This window comes from Salvelinus namaycush, chromosome 3 (assembly GCF_016432855.1).
Source record: "Salvelinus namaycush isolate Seneca chromosome 3, SaNama_1.0, whole genome shotgun sequence".
Lineage (NCBI taxonomy): Eukaryota > Metazoa > Chordata > Actinopteri > Salmoniformes > Salmonidae > Salvelinus > Salvelinus namaycush.
The window spans coordinates 92,682,677-92,698,546 of record NC_052309.1 but is presented as its reverse complement, the minus strand read 5'-3'; the positions used below and the strand labels follow the sequence as shown (position 1 = coordinate 92,698,546).

Below are 15,870 nucleotides of genomic sequence, written 5' to 3'. Positions count from 1 at the left end.
TTCTCTTAAAGCCAGTACACGTCCAGAGTGAGCTATCCTAGTGCCGGGGAGGAGTATAGTAAATTGTCAGGCTTCTAGATACTGCTGGTCAGTAGCCCCTATCCATATTAAGAGCTTCCTCAGTCTGTGGTTCATGACTGTTGCAGTCGGGGATACGCACGCATTAGCGCTCATCATGCCTGTTCGAGCGGAGTGCTGCAGCAGCACCGCTGCGGCCCGTACATCCTCGGCCTCTCTTATCCCTCCCCCGCCGATCAACACGCACCAGCCCGGGGTAGCGACTTCGCTGCTGTACAGCGGTTCACAGTTTCGAGGACATCAGAAGAGCAAAGGAAACTCGTATGACGTTGAGGTCGTTTTGCAGGTAAATTCTCTTGCTTTTAAGAAGCTTGATAAAATGGATAGCATGTTTACTAGCTGACCATGTAAGGTTGTCTTGTCGCTGCTGCTAACGTTACTGACTGCCAACCACCACTGACAAGCAACCGATTTAGCAAACGAGCCAGGTGAACTAGCTAGTTAGCAAACAAACTAGCCAGGTGAACTAGCTAGTTAGCAAACAAACTAGTTTAACAAGCTTGACAGCAAGCAATCTGTAGTTAGCAGCTAGATGGCCCATTCAAATCGACTGTAAATGTTAGTAAGCCCTCTTGGGCCCCCTAGGGTTGTCAAGAGAGAACAGCCAGCTAACTGGCAGTGAGATTAACATTTGTTTATGCAAACATTTGGATACATGAATAAAGGCATACACATGCATGATTTATGTTAACATATGGCCTAGCTGCTAAATTACATAGGTGGCTAGCATTCAGCATTTTCATTGGTGTTTGCCCAGATTGACAGACAGCTGACTATTGAATAGGCCTGCTCATTCATTTGACAAAACCGCAGAAAATATCTGAACTCGTTAATAGCTTGGTTGTCATTTGTGAAGGCACCTGATGGGTTGTTGTTGTACACACACAAACCGACATTGTGACCACTGCACTTGAATACCACTCATTGTGCGATTGTTTGTCTCCTGCAGCATGTGACCATGGAGGACTCTTATCTGTGTGGTTACCTGAAGATCAAAGGCCTAACCGAGGTAAAGTGGAGCAGAACTGGGTCAGATACAGTGTATTTCTACCTTACCCCTCACATGCAATGAGTGATTATGTTGTCATGGGTCTTTAAGCCCCTTTTGGGAACTTATCAGGGCAGGGGTCAGTGTAAGCCAAGTGCAATGCAGCTTACCAACCCCAATTGAAATGTATACTGGTACAACCAACCAATGTGAAACATAATGGCATACATTATGACAACATGCTAAACAACAAGCCAGAGCCATCTATTGACCAATTTGCAACACCAGTATGAAGGCCTATCTGTTACGTTGCAAAAGTGTCTTGTCTGAGCATTGTATACCGTATTTGGATGTTTAGTCTTACATGGATGTATTGCCTGACTGACTGCCTCTAAAATGGTACAGACACAGACAGTCATAGAACAGGCCTGTGTGCTGCAGCTCTCTGCCTGCATTGTCTGTTTACAGCAATGTCTACAATTCAGAGGGTGTGTGGTACAAAATGTGATTGCTGTGCACTTTCTCTCACTGGCAACACTAAATATCAGGGCTCTTCCCACTCTCTCCTTGTAAATTACACAGATTCCTTCTCTGGCCCTGTTCACCTGTTTTCCTAGAGAATTAGTTGTGAGTGACTCAAAGGGAGTGCTCAGGGAAATGGTGCACTTAGTTTACTTAACAAGGTGCTACCTACCACTGATCTGGCACCTTGGCATAGTGTTACAGTGAGTTGGGTCGTATTCAATCGGACACAGCGCAGCAAATTATTTTGCAACGGAAAAAGAGAATACGTTGAGGTTGTCTGTCCCAGTTTTAGTTTTTCTGTTCTTCCGTTTGTTGCCTAAAGGCATTGCTGTTTGTGTGTGACACTTAATTTGTCACTGCACCAGCATGTGTTCTAGCCAGAAACCCTTCCTAAAGGAACCTTGGTAACCATGACTGTAGAGTCAGATTATGATAATAGTAAGTGGGAGCACAGCTAGATCCATGTATTCAGGTCTATACCCAGAAAATAGTTGGTAATATTTACCTACTTTGTTGGACAACTTATGTGTGTGACTGTAAGAAAGGCTGTTTCACAACCGTCCGTGATTGGGAGTCCCATAGGGCGGCACACAATTGCCCCAGCATCGTTAGGGTTTGGCCGGGGTAGGCCGTCATTGTAAATAAGAATTTGTTCTTAACTGACTTGCCTATTTAAATAAAAAAATAAAGTGAGTGTGCCGTGTATAACTAAAACACTCTTTTGTTAGTGAAAGTCCTTACGGAGAAGGAAACATGGTCGTAGTCTCTAATTCTCTAGGAACCAAAGCAAACGGCAAGGGTCTTACCTGAACTTGTTCAATAAACAAAAAGATTAGCTACTGTGTTTCTGTTCCTCGCAGGAGTATCCCACTCTCACCACGTTCTGTTTCTGATCCTCGCAGGAGTATCCCACTCTCACCACGTTCTGTTTCTGATCCTCGCAGGAGTATCCCACTCTCACCACGTTCTGTTTCTGATCCTCGCAGGAGTATCCCACTCTCACCACGTTCTGTTTCTGATCCTCGCAGGAGTATCCCACTCTCACCACGTTCTGTTTCTGATCCTCGCAGGAGTATCCCACTCTCACCACGTTCTGTTTCTGATCCTCGCAGGAGTATCCCACTCTCACCACGTTCTGTTTCTGATCCTCGCAGGAGTATCCCACTCTCACCACGTTCTGTTTCTGATCCTCGCAGGAGTATCCCACTCTCACCACGTTCTGTTTCTGATCCTCGCAGGAGTATCCCACTCTCACCACGTTCTGTTTCTGATCCTCGCAGGAGTATCCCACTCTCACCACGTTCTGTTTCTGATCCTCGCAGGAGTATCCCACTCTCACCACGTTCTGTTTCTGATCCTCGCAGGAGTATCCCACTCTCACCACGTTCTGTTTCTGATCCTCGCAGGAGTATCCCACTCTCACCACGTTCTGTTTCTGATCCTCGCAGGAGTATCCCACTCTCACCACGTTCTGTTTCTGATCCTCGCAGGAGTATCCCACTCTCACCACGTTCTGTTTCTGATCCTCGCAGGAGTATCCCACTCTCACCACGTTCTGTTTCTGATCCTCGCAGGAGTATCCCACTCTCACCACGTTCTGTTTCTGATCCTCGCAGGAGTATCCCACTCTCACCACGTTCTGTTTCTGATCCTCGCAGGAGTATCCCACTCTCACCACGTTCTGTTTCTGATCCTCGCAGGAGTATCCCACTCTCACCACGTTCTGTTTCTGATCCTCGCAGGAGTATCCCACTCTCACCACGTTCTGTTTCTGATCCTCGCAGGAGTATCCCACTCTCACCACGTTCTGTTTCTGATCCTCGCAGGAGTATCCCACTCTCACCACGTTCTGTTTCTGATCCTCGCAGGAGTATCCCACTCTCACCACGTTCTGTTTCTGATCCTCGCAGGAGTATCCCACTCTCACCACGTTCTGTTTCTGATCCTCGCAGGAGTATCCCACTCTCACCACGTTCTGTTTCTGATCCTCGCAGGAGTATCCCACTCTCACCACGTTCTGTTTCTGATCCTCGCAGGAGTATCCCACTCTCACCACGTTCTGTTTCTGATCCTCGCAGGAGTATCCCACTCTCACCACGTTCTGTTTCTGATCCTCGCAGGAGTATCCCACTCTCACCACGTTCTGTTTCTGATCCTCGCAGGAGTATCCCACTCTCACCACGTTCTGTTTCTGATCCTCGCAGGAGTATCCCACTCTCACCACGTTCTGTTTCTGATCCTCGCAGGAGTATCCCACTCTCACCACGTTCTGTTTCTGATCCTCGCAGGAGTATCCCACTCTCACCACGTTCTGTTTCTGATCCTCGCAGGAGTATCCCACTCTCACCACGTTCTGTTTCTGATCCTCGCAGGAGTATCCCACTCTCACCACGTTCTGTTTCTGATCCTCGCAGGAGTATCCCACTCTCACCACGTTCTGTTTCTGATCCTCGCAGGAGTATCCCACTCTCACCACGTTCTGTTTCTGATCCTCGCAGGAGTATCCCACTCTCACCACGTTCTGTTTCTGATCCTCGCAGGAGTATCCCACTCTCACCACGTTCTGTTTCTGATCCTCGCAGGAGTATCCCACTCTCACCACGTTCTGTTTCTGATCCTCGCAGGAGTATCCCACTCTCACCACGTTCTGTTTCTGATCCTCGCAGGAGTATCCCACTCTCACCACGTTCTGTTTCTGATCCTCGCAGGAGTATCCCACTCTCACCACGTTCTGTTTCTGATCCTCGCAGGAGTATTCCACTCTCACCACGTTCTGTTTCTGATCCTCGCAGGAGTATCCCACTCTCACCACGTTCTGTTTCTGATCCTCGCAGGAGTATCCCACTCTCACCACGTTCTGTTTCTGATCCTCGCAGGAGTATCCCACTCTCACCACGTTCTGTTTCTGATCCTCGCAGGAGTATCCCACTCTCACCACGTTCTGTTTCTGATCCTCGCAGGAGTATCCCACTCTCACCACGTTCTGTTTCTGTTCCTCGCAGGAGTATCCCACTCTCACCACGTTCTTCGCAGGAGAGATCATCAGTAGAAAGAGGCCCTTTTTAACCAGGAAGTGGGATGCAGACGAAGATGTGGACCGCAAGCACTGGGTATTTATTTGAAGCTCTCGATGTCTTTCATTTCATATTCCCATTAAAGCGTAGTCATTTGTCTGGTGTTCTTCTTTTTAACAAACACTTCTTGGATGCAGCGTAGTACTTCTGTTTTTAATTGTCTTTGAGGAAAAAGTACAACTAAAACAACACTTGTTTTGTTTCTTTCCAGGGTAAGTTTCAGGCTTTTTATCAGTATGCAAAGAGCTTCAACTTGGACGACTTTGATTACGAAGAGCTGAAGAACAGTGACTTTGTCTTTATGAGGTGGAAGGTGAGTCCAATATCACCTGACGTTCCATTGATCTCTCTTTCTCTCTCCCTGTATGTACTTGAACCCTTCCGCTGTCTCTTTTGTCCTTTCTAACATGGCCATCTAGTGACTGTTTGTTTATTGTTCTCTACCTTACAGGAGCAGTTCCTGGTCCCGGACCACACCATTAAAGACATCAGCGGGGCGTCCTTCGCTGGTTTCTACTATATCTGCTTCCAGAAGTCCACAGCCACCATCGAGGGCTACTACTACCACAGAAGCTCTGAATGGTACACAGTTTGTGTTCCAAATGGTACCCTATGGGCCCTGGTCAAAGTAGTGCACTATATAGGGTGCAATTTGGGATGCAGACACACTGTGGAGTGTCAATATTTTAGATGGCTTGTTCAAATCTGATAGATGCACTGTACAGTTTGGCTCTTTGGGATATTCAGATTGATTACATATTTTGATAGTTGCTAGTACTAAGCATACTAGGTCATGTTAATACATCTTTAGTAGATAGATAGTTAGGTTCTGTACCAGTTGTTGTTTTGCATGCTGATCTGATGTGAACATACAGGGATGTGGCTACTGGCTAGCTGCTCATTCTTGGTCCCCTTGTTCTCTTTCAGGTACCAGTCGTTAAACCTCACCCACGTCCGGGAACACAGTATGCCCATCTATGAGTTCCGGTGATACCCGCCTGCTGGCAGAGGGGACTTTGATTGGCACTGCCCTAGAGACTCACTCATGGAGGGGGAGATGAACTGACCAATCATGCCAAGGATGTACCTACCAGTATTCTCTGCCGAAAGGGAGAGAACGATGGAAGGAGGGAGGGATAGACGAAGAACAAAGCCACCGACTGACAGTTTTTCCCAGCCTGCCTTTCTGGACTTTACATCAGCTGGGATCAACAGCACTTTCTCTGGTTGTTTTCTCTTCCACACTCTTTCTCCATTCAGCTTCCTGTTTCTGAAGCTACCTTTCCTCCTCTTTCCACCATGTTGAAAACGCTTTCCACTTTTCAGTTGGGAATCCCCCCCAGCCCCTATGAAAATGGGTGGGGGGGTGCAGCAGTCTAAGATTTAAGTACAACGTTTGATATTGCATTTTAATTTGTCTCAATGAATTGAGGCCTGATTGAGATTGACCGAGCTACAGAGTGAGCAAGCAATCCTGAAAAGATGGATCTCCATAAGGTCTTGAGGTGTGACATCATCAAGGGTGGGCTCAACAGAAGATTGATGGTCAATGATCTGCCATGATGCAAGTTCTGACGGCTTAGTCGGATGACGTCTTGGTGAAGGTTGATATTTGAAGGCAGGGCATAATCAGATGTGTGTTGTGGGCTATTGAAACAAATAATACCACACCGATGGCTACTTTAAATCTGTCCTCTCTCTGAGATGGTGGAGTCGACATCGTGTGACCTATAGAGGGAGTCCCCGTGCCCTAGTTCATATTGGCGGACGTATTTCCAGGCTGCTGTTACTGCTGCTTTTTGAAAAGCCTCCTACCGTTCCCTGCCTCAACCAAGTGAACTGATAAAGTGGTTTATGCTTCACTCATTTTTCTATGCAATTTACAAAAAAAATGTCTCATCTGGCGCTTACCTACTTTCCATTTTATTTTCAGAAAGGACTTTTAAAGGGTATTATGATGACGTACGTGAGTGATCACACAGCCACCAGAGTATTTATTGAAAATGAATATTGTTGTTAATTTACATGTGTATAGATAAATATATATATATATAATAAAGAGTTTTTATTCACCAGGCTTTTAAACTGATTTGACACACAGCTATTTGAGTGTAATGCTCTGGTGTCATGCGTTATGTGTGGTGGCTCTGAAGTACTAATGGAAGAGAGGGTGTAGTGCAGATAGACAGGCAGCCCAATTCTGATCTGTTTTTCACTAATTGCTCTTTGGACCAATCAGATCTTTTTCAGAGCTGATCTGGTCAAAATACATGAGTGAAACATATCAGAATTTGGCTGCCTGTCTAAACGTAGCCAATGAGTTGTCTGTGTGGTGAAGCTGGAATAATGCTAGAGCGCTACAAATCAAAGTGTGTGCAGTGGACTAAATGCCATGGTACAGATGAGAGTGAGCTAGTATAGAGTTTTGGCTGGAGGAGGAAAAGATGAGGCATAGAAATACAATGATTAGAATGGACACGTAAGTATTTCGTAAGACGTTGATGACCAAACTAGATATGGATTTTGTGTTAGGTCCTAAAGCAGCATACTGCACAGTACCGACTCAACACATGTACAGTATTGCTGACAGTCAACGATTTTAACGAGGTCGACCCATTCTGTTAATTTTATTTCTACGTTTCTGATGTATTGAATGTGGCAGGCAGCTAACTGAACTGTCTCCTCTGCATTCTTCACTTTGCCCCTAATTATACCAACGCACAACCGGTGTGTCTCTCCTGTATCATTTTGACGTCTTTTCCATTCACAGAATGAGAAATAGTGGCGTTGTTACAAAACCTTGATGACATGTGAAGAGATGTGTTTTCTGGGAGAGTATAAAATAAACTGACAAGAACATCTCTCGTCAAAGCTTTTGAAAAACCTTATGCCTTAACTGTAATATGTTTGTACAGAGCACTGTTTTATAACAACGTTGGAGTTGAGTCACGACTGTGAATTGTTAAAGCATGTTTGTGTGATTTCAGTTGGAGAGAAATGCCACATCAGCCCTCAAAAGACCTTTGAATGCCAGTGAGTCTCCTGAGTTGTGTTCATTAGACACCAAATGGGAGAAAAGACTGAAACGTGAAGGGACTACCTGGACTTGTTTTCAATTTCTGTTAATGTTTTAAAACGTTTCACTATGGTGTTCCCTAATGAATATGACCCTGAATTAGGTGACATCACATGACAGGTATCAACCAGGAAGTGAAACTACTTAGCCTACCTCTGGTCAGTTTAATGTTGCCTGAGCCAGCATAAATAACATTACTACACTAAAAAGCTGGTTTGGACATAAAGAATGGCAAATGAATAAGATTTTATAGGAATATGCTATTTAAGAATGTCCTCAAAGACATTTGAGAGTAAGTATACTTTCAAGACATTGCTCTGTGGAAGTTGTTTCTTTTCACAAATTACATCTGATTTCAAAATGTGTTAGGAGTTGCTGTCTGGACTGCACTATGAACTGACTTGTGTTGCTGTCTGGACTGCACTATGAACTGACTTGTGTTGCTGTCTGGACTGCACTATGAACTGACTTGTGTTGCTGTCTGGACTGCACTATGAACTGACTTGTGTTGCTGTCTGGACTGCACTATGAACTGACTTGTGTTGCTGTCTGGACTGCACTATGAACTGACTTGTGTTGCTGTCTGGACTGCACTATGAACTGACTTGTGTTGCTGTCTGGGCTGCACTATGAACTGACTTGTGTTGCTGTCTGGACTGCACTATGAACTGACTTGTGTTGCTGTCTGGACTGCACTATGAACTGACTTGTGTTGCTGTCTGGACTGCACTATGAACTGACTTGTGTTGCTGTCTGGACTGCACTATGAACTGACTTGTGTTGCTGTCTGGACTGCACTATGAACTGGCTTGTGTTGCTGTCTGGACTGCACTATGAACTGACTTGTGTTGCTGTCTGGACTGCACTATGAACTGACTTGTGTTGCTGTCTGGACTGCACTATGAACTGACTTGTGTTGCTGTCTGGGCTGCACTATGAACTGACTTGTGTTGCTGTCTGGGCTGCACTATGAATTGACTTGTGTTGCTGTCTGGACTGCACTATGAACTGACTTGTGTTGCTGTCTGGGCTGCACTATGAACTGACTTGTGTTGCTGTCTGGACTGCACTATGAACTGGCTTGTGTTGCTGTCTGGACTGCACTATGAACTGACTTGTGTTGCTGTCTGGACTGCACTATGAACTGACTTGTGTTGCTGTCTGGACTGCACTATGAACTGACTTGTGTTGCTGTCTGGACTGCACTATGAACTGACTTGTTGCTGTCTGGACTGCACTATGAACTGACTTGTGTTGCTGTCTGGGCTGCACTATGAACTGACTTGTGTTGCTGTCTGGGCTGCACTATGAACTGACTTGTGTTGCTGTCTGGACTGCACTATGAACTGACTTGTGTTGCTGTCTGGGCTGCACTATGAACTGACTTGTGTTGCTGTCTGGACTGCACTATGAACTGACTTGTGTTGCTGTCTGGGCTGCACTATGAACTGACTTGTGTTGCTGTCTGGGCTGCACTATGAACTGACTTGTGTTGCTGTCTGGGCTGCACTATGAACTGACTTGTGTTGCTGTCTGGACTGCACTATGAACTGACTTGTGTTGCTGTCTGGACTGCACTATGAACTGACTTGTGTTGCTGTCTGGACTGCACTATGAACTGACTTGTGTTGCTGTCTGGACTGCACTATGAACTGACTTGTGTTGCTGTCTGGACTGCACTATGAACTGACTTGTGTTGCTGTCTGGACTGCACTATGAACTGACTTGTGTTGCTGTCTGGACTGCACTATGAACTGACTTGTGTTGCTGTCTGGACTGCACTATGAACTGACTTGTGTTGCTGTCTGGGCTGCACTATGAACTGACTTGTGTTGCTGTCTGGACTGCACTATGAACTGACTTGTGTTGCTGTCTGGACTGCACTATGAACTGACGTGTGTTGCTGTCTGGACTGCACTATGAACTGACTTGTGTTGCTGTCTGGGCTGCACTATGAACTGACTTGTGTTGCTGTCTGGACTGCACTATGAACTGACTTGTGTTGCTGTCTGGACTGCACTATGAACTGACTTGTGTTGCTGTCTGGGCTGCACTATGAACTGACTTGTGTTGCTGTCTGGACTGCACTATGAACTGACTTGTGTTGCTGTCTGGGCTGCACTATGAACTGACTTGTGTTGCTGTCTGAGCTGCACTATGAACTGACTTGTGTTGCTGTCTGGGCTGCACTATGAACTGACTTGTGTTGCTGTCTGGACTGCACTATGAACTGACTTGTGTTGCTGTCTGGACTGCACTATGAACTGACTTGTGTTGCTGTCTGGACTGCACTATGAACTGACTTGTGTTGCTGTCTGGGCTGCACTATGAACTGACTTGTGTTGCTGTCTGGACTGCACTATGAACTGACTTGTGTTGCTGTCTGGACTGCACTATGAACTGACTTGTGTTGCTGTCTGGACTGCACTATGAACTGACTTGTGTTGCTGTCTGGACTGCACTATGAACTGACTTGTGTTGCTGTCTGGGCTGCACTATGAACTGACTTGTGTTGCTGTCTGGACTGCACTATGAACTGACTTGTGTTGCTGTCTGGACTGCACTATGAACTGACGTGTGTTGCTGTCTGGACTGCACTATGAACTGACTTGTGTTGCTGTCTGGACTGCACTATGAACTGACTTGTGTTGCTGTCTGGACTGCACTATGAACTGACTTGTGTTGCTGTCTGGACTGCACTATGAACTGACTTGTGTTGCTGTCTGGACTGCACTATGAACTGACTTGTGTTGCTGTCTGGACTGCACTATGAACTGACTTGTGTTGCTGTCTGGACTGCACTATGAACTGACTTGTGTTGCTGTCTGGACTGCACTATGAACTGACTTGTGTTGCTGTCTGGACTGCACTATGAACTGACTTGTGTTTCCGTGGCCATTCGCCAGCTCCATTCTCCAGGTAACAAAGAGTGTGACATACATTATTTCCTTTGTTAATGATCAAGCTACAAGAATGGACAAAAAAGCTAGTTAAAAATGCAAATTAAGCTTTGATTGATAAGTTAGTTGTGTCAGTTGAGTTCAATTAAGTCAATAAATGCATTGGATTGTATGATACAGGAGGAAGAGTTGGTGTGTTGTTCACTATGGTGGCTGTTTTTACTGGTGACTGACTGTCTGAAATCATGGCACTTCTACATAGAGATATTTTATGAGAAAGTTTATGGATGGAGGAAATTAAAGAATGAGGTTCCATCAACATTGCAATAAAACTATTCCCAAGATACTGTCTTTCTTTTCTTCTGTGGGTGTTTGTCATGTTTATATTATAGTTTACAGTTATTTAGTGATGAATTGGATGTTTCTGTCATTGTTTATATTGTAATGAAACAGGCAGGGAGCAGGTCTCGAACCCTCAACCTTCTAGCCCGAGGTCCGGCGCGCTATCGACTGTGCCGCAAAAGCATGCTCCAGCGGCAGAGTCGATTTCCGCGCTTATAAACCCAGGGTCGTTACACTACTCCCTCCTTTCAAAGAGCGCGTCCTCGCGCTAGCTTGCGACTTTACGTCTTACAGGAACGCGCTCACCGGCCAAGCACACGCACTGTCGTGGATGCGAGGTCCGATCACTTCCGACACCAATGTAATGAAACAGCAGGGAGCAGGTCTCGAACCCTCGACCTCCTAGCCCGAGGTCCGGCGCGCTATCGACTGTGCCGCAAAAGCATGCTCCAGCGGCAGAGTCGATTTCCGCGCTTATAAACCCAGGGTCGTTACAATATTATAGTTATCCATTATTTTGTGATGAATTGGGTGTTTGTTTCTAATACTTCTGAGTGATAGTTGAGAACTATAGTCTTAAGTAACTGTCCAGTGTTTCCAGATTTCTATGAAATATGACATAATTACTTACAATAGCTAGGTTTCCATCCAATTGGGGACAGATTTTCATGTTAATATTCTAAAATATGCATAAAACAATGAAAGGCTGTGCGTGATGAGGTAGTGCACATAAAAATAACTTTTGCGGTTACATTCCCATGTACCGAATAAAGAATACAATCTATAATCCTTGAGTCTATGTAACATAATAAAAAAAAAACGATCAAAATGTCAACCTACTGCATCTGCCTATGTCAAACTAATATGGGACTCACACGAACACTGGTGTTCTCCGTTTTGCTCTACAACCCCCACAAGTGTCACGGTCTGAAGGTAACCCATTCAAATAAATAGAAGTAAAAAGGTCGTTTTGTGCAAACAAAAATAAGGGGTTAAAAAAAGACAGATGAAAGGATTTTCCATCGCATTTTCAACTCTGCTGACGTTTTTTTTTCACAAAAACTGTTATATAGCAAATGTGCCCACTCTGGTCTTTGCACATGCGCTCTAGCCAACGGCTCGCAGATAGATTGCGGGTTTAGCCATGAGTTTATTATGGATAAACGCAAGATTATTTGTATTTATCAAACGGCAGCCAAGCATCGATCATCATGTCTCCAGAATAAGACCATCGATTTATTAGAAAGGAGCATCAATCTCATCACCGTGCACTTTCACCACCCTGTGAAGCTCATCATAACTTATTTCATCTGTATCCTAATAAACTGTATGCTTTCCCGAGTCGTAGTGGGAGGACCACACAATATCATCAAGTGACTCCAGGTTTACTTCGATATGATGGTTATTATATCAATATTTGCGCATAAAAGGCATTCCCACCACCATTTCTCACATCATTAATTTTACAGTCACATGAAGATCCCACCTCTTCTACCATATTTTGTTTTGTTGACATTTGGAAAGTTACCTGAAAAAGGTGCTGTTTCCATCAGGCCTGTCGTGACATGTTCTATGTACTTTACTCGCATAAAAAGGTTGGATGGAAACCTTTTTCATGATTGAAATAGTTTTCTGTCCAAAAAAGGGTAATTAAGTACGTCAAAAAGCAACTTTTCTGTATTGGAATGGTGTGGTCGTACTCGTACCCCAACAACAGAATTGTGTGCGCATATACAGTATATCACAAAAGTGAGTACACCCCTCACATTTTTGTAAATATTTGAGTATATCTTTTCATGTGACCACACTGAAGAAATGACACTTTGCTACAATGTAAAGTAGTGAGTGTACAGCTTGTATAACAGTGTAAATTTGCTGTCCCCTCAAAATAACTCAACACACAGCCATTAATGTCTAAACGGCTGGCAACAAAAGTGAATACACCCTTAAGTGAAAATGTCCAAATTGGGCCCAATTAGCCATTTTCCCTCCCCGGTGTCATATGACTCGTTAGTGTTACAAGGTCTCAGGTGTGAATGGGGAGTAGGTGTGTTAAATTTGGTGTCATCGCTCTCACACTCCCTCATACTGACTGGTCACTGGAAGTTCAACATGGCACCTCATGGCAAAGAACTCTCTGAGGATCTGAAAAAAATAATTGTTGCTCTACATAAATATGGCCTGGGCTATAAGAAGATTGCCAAGACCCTGAAACTGAGCTGCAGCACGGTGGCCAAGACCATACAGCGGTTTAACTGGACAGGTTCCACTCAGAACAGGCCTCGCCATGGTCGACCAAAGAAGTTGAGTGCACGTGCTCAGCGTCATATCCAGAGGTTGTCTTTTGGAAATAGACGTATGAGTGCTGCCAGCATTGCTGCAGAGGTTGAAGGGGTGGGGGGTCAGCCAGTCAGTGCTCAGACCATACGCCGTACACTGCATCAAATTGGTCTGCATGGCTGTCGTCCCAGAAGGAAGCCTCTTCTAAAGATGATGCACAAGAAAGCCCGCAAACAGTTTGCTGAAGACAAGCAGACTAAGGACATGGATTACTGGAACCATGTCCTGTGGTCTGATGAGACCAAGATAAACTTATTTGGTTCAGATGGTGTCAAGCGTGTGTGGCGGCAACCAGGTGAGGAGTACAAAGACAAGTGTGTCTTGCCTACAGTCAAGCATGGTGGTGGGAGTGTCATGGTCTGGGGCTGCATGAGTGCTGCCGGCACTGGGGAGCTACAGTTCATTGAGGGAACCATGAATGCCAACATGTACTGTGACATACTGAAGCAGAGCATGATCCCCTCCCTTCGGAGACTGGGCCGCAGAGCAGTATTCCAACATGATAACGACCCCAATCACACCTCCAAGACGACCACTGCCTTGCTAAAGAAGCTGATGGACTGGCCAAGCATGTCTCCAGACCTAAACCCTATTGAGCATCTGTGGGGCATCCTCAAACGGAAGGTGGAGGAGTGCAAGGTCTCTAACATCCACCAGCTCCATGATGTTGTCATGGGGGAGTGGAAGAGGACTCCAGTGGCAACCTGTGAAGCTCTGGTGAACTCGAGGGTTAAGGCAGTGCTGGAAAATGATGGTGGCCACACAAAATATTGACACTTTGGGCCCAATTTGGACATTTTCACTTAGGGGTGTACTCACTTTTGTTGCCAGCGGTTTAGACATTAATGGCTGTGTGTTGAGTTATTTTGAGGGGACAGCAAATTTACACTGTTATACAAGCTGTACACTCACTACTTTACATTGTAGCAAAGTGTCATTTCTTCAGTGTTGTCACATGAAAAGATATACTCAAATATTTACAAAAATGTGAGGGATGTACTCACTTTTGTGATATACTGTACCAGTCATTCAAAATATTCATACGAGTAGATTGGCCAGCTCATCCTCCTCAGGAGTATGATGTCATACTCTGAAGAAATAACAAGCATTTTTTAAATGGTCTGTTTGAGGTACAAATTTGAGGTGGGGTTTATGAAGAAAATAATTGCAGTCCTATATCAGATGATTTATGAGTATTAGATATGTACCTGATCATTTCGTACTGAAAAGCCCACTCATATCACCACCACACTCAGTAGGTATATGAAAAGAACCCTAGAATACATCTTAACCACAGAAGTGTCCAGCACAAGTGTTTTATTTAAAATAAATCCCCATAGCCGCTATTCCCCAGGGGTGTCGAACTAATTTTGCCCTGGTCTAAAACGAGGTCTGTAGGGCCGCACTGAAAATTGGTTATATTTCCTTTCCGTCAAAATGTGATACTAACAAGAGCAGTGATACTAGCAAGAGCAGTGATACTAACAAGAGCAGTGATACTAGCAAGAGCAGTGATACTAGACAAGATTCTCTGGTCTGATGAAACCAAGATTAAACTCTTTGGCCTGAATGCCAAGTGTCACATCTGGAGGAAACCTGGCACCATCCCTACGGTGAAGCACGGTGGTGGCACCATCAGACTCGTCAGGATCGAGGGAAAGTTGAACAGGTGTTCCTTGATGAAAACGTGCTCCAGAGTGTTCATGACCTCAGACTGGGGGCGAAGGTTCACCTTCCAACAGTACAACGACCATAAGCACACAGCCATGGCAACGTAGGGGGGGCTTCGGGACAAGTCTCTAAATGTGCTTGAGTGGCCCAGCCAGAGCCCAGACTTGAACCCGATCTAACATCTCTAGAGAGACCTGAAAATAGCTGTGCAGTGAAGCTCCCCATCCAACCTGTCAGAGCTTGAGAGGATCTGCAGAGAAGAATGGGAGAAACTTCCCAAATACAGGTCTGCCAAGCTTGTAGCGTCATACCCAAGAAGACTCGAGGCTGTAATTACTACCAAAGGTGCTTCAACAAAGTACTGAGTAAAGGGTCTGAATAATTATGTAAATGTAATATTTCAGTTTTTATTTGTAATACATTGTCATTATGGGGTATTGTGTGTAGATTGATGAGGGGGGAAAACAATGTAATTCTTTTTAGAATAATGCCGTAATGTAACAAAATGTGGAAATAGTCAAGGGCTCTGAATACGTTCCAAATGCACTGTAGCTAATTTTGAACTGTGGTTCATTTGACTCCTTTCCGGGCAGCAGGAAGCCTAGCTGTTAGAGCGTTATGCCAGTAGCCAAAAAGTCGCTGATTTGAATCCCCGAGCTGACAGGTGAAAAATCTGTTGATGTTCCCTTGAGAAAGGCACTTAACCCTAATTGCTCCAGGGTTGCTGTTGATAATGTCTGACCCTGGCTGTGACCTCACTCTCCGAGTGTGTCTCAGGAGGAGTTGGGATATGCAGAAAACACATTTCCAATTCACACATACATATAATAAACACTTGTACATGTGTGAAACAGAACGAATAAGCACCCACCAAGG

At 45.0% G+C, this 15,870-nt stretch overlaps 1 protein-coding gene across 1 annotated transcript; it reads left to right on the top strand.

The window, feature by feature from the left end:
* The first annotated feature begins 4 nt into the window (after positions 1-4).
* On the top strand, positions 5-7,524 carry gid4 (GID complex subunit 4 homolog). Its single transcript, XM_038987687.1, has 6 exons — positions 5-364; positions 1,028-1,087; positions 4,594-4,701; positions 4,877-4,978; positions 5,117-5,247; positions 5,593-7,524. The coding sequence occupies exons 1-6, from the start codon at positions 134-136 to the stop codon at positions 5,654-5,656; spliced, it is 696 nt and encodes a 231-aa protein (XP_038843615.1). The 5' UTR covers positions 5-133; the 3' UTR covers positions 5,657-7,524.
* The last annotated feature ends 8,346 nt before the right edge of the window (positions 7,525-15,870 follow it).

Bases quoted from the DNA above. Each gene is read 5' to 3' on its own strand.
- gid4 (XM_038987687.1), top strand. From the start codon at position 134: ATGACTGTTGCAGTCGGGGATACGCACGCATTAGCGCTCATCATGCCT. The intron at 365-1,027 runs GTAAATTCTCTT...TGTCTCCTGCAG, and splicing joins ACGTTGAGGTCGTTTTGCAG to CATGTGACCATGGAGGACTC. The intron at 1,088-4,593 runs GTAAAGTGGAGC...TGTTCCTCGCAG, and splicing joins AGATCAAAGGCCTAACCGAG to GAGTATCCCACTCTCACCAC.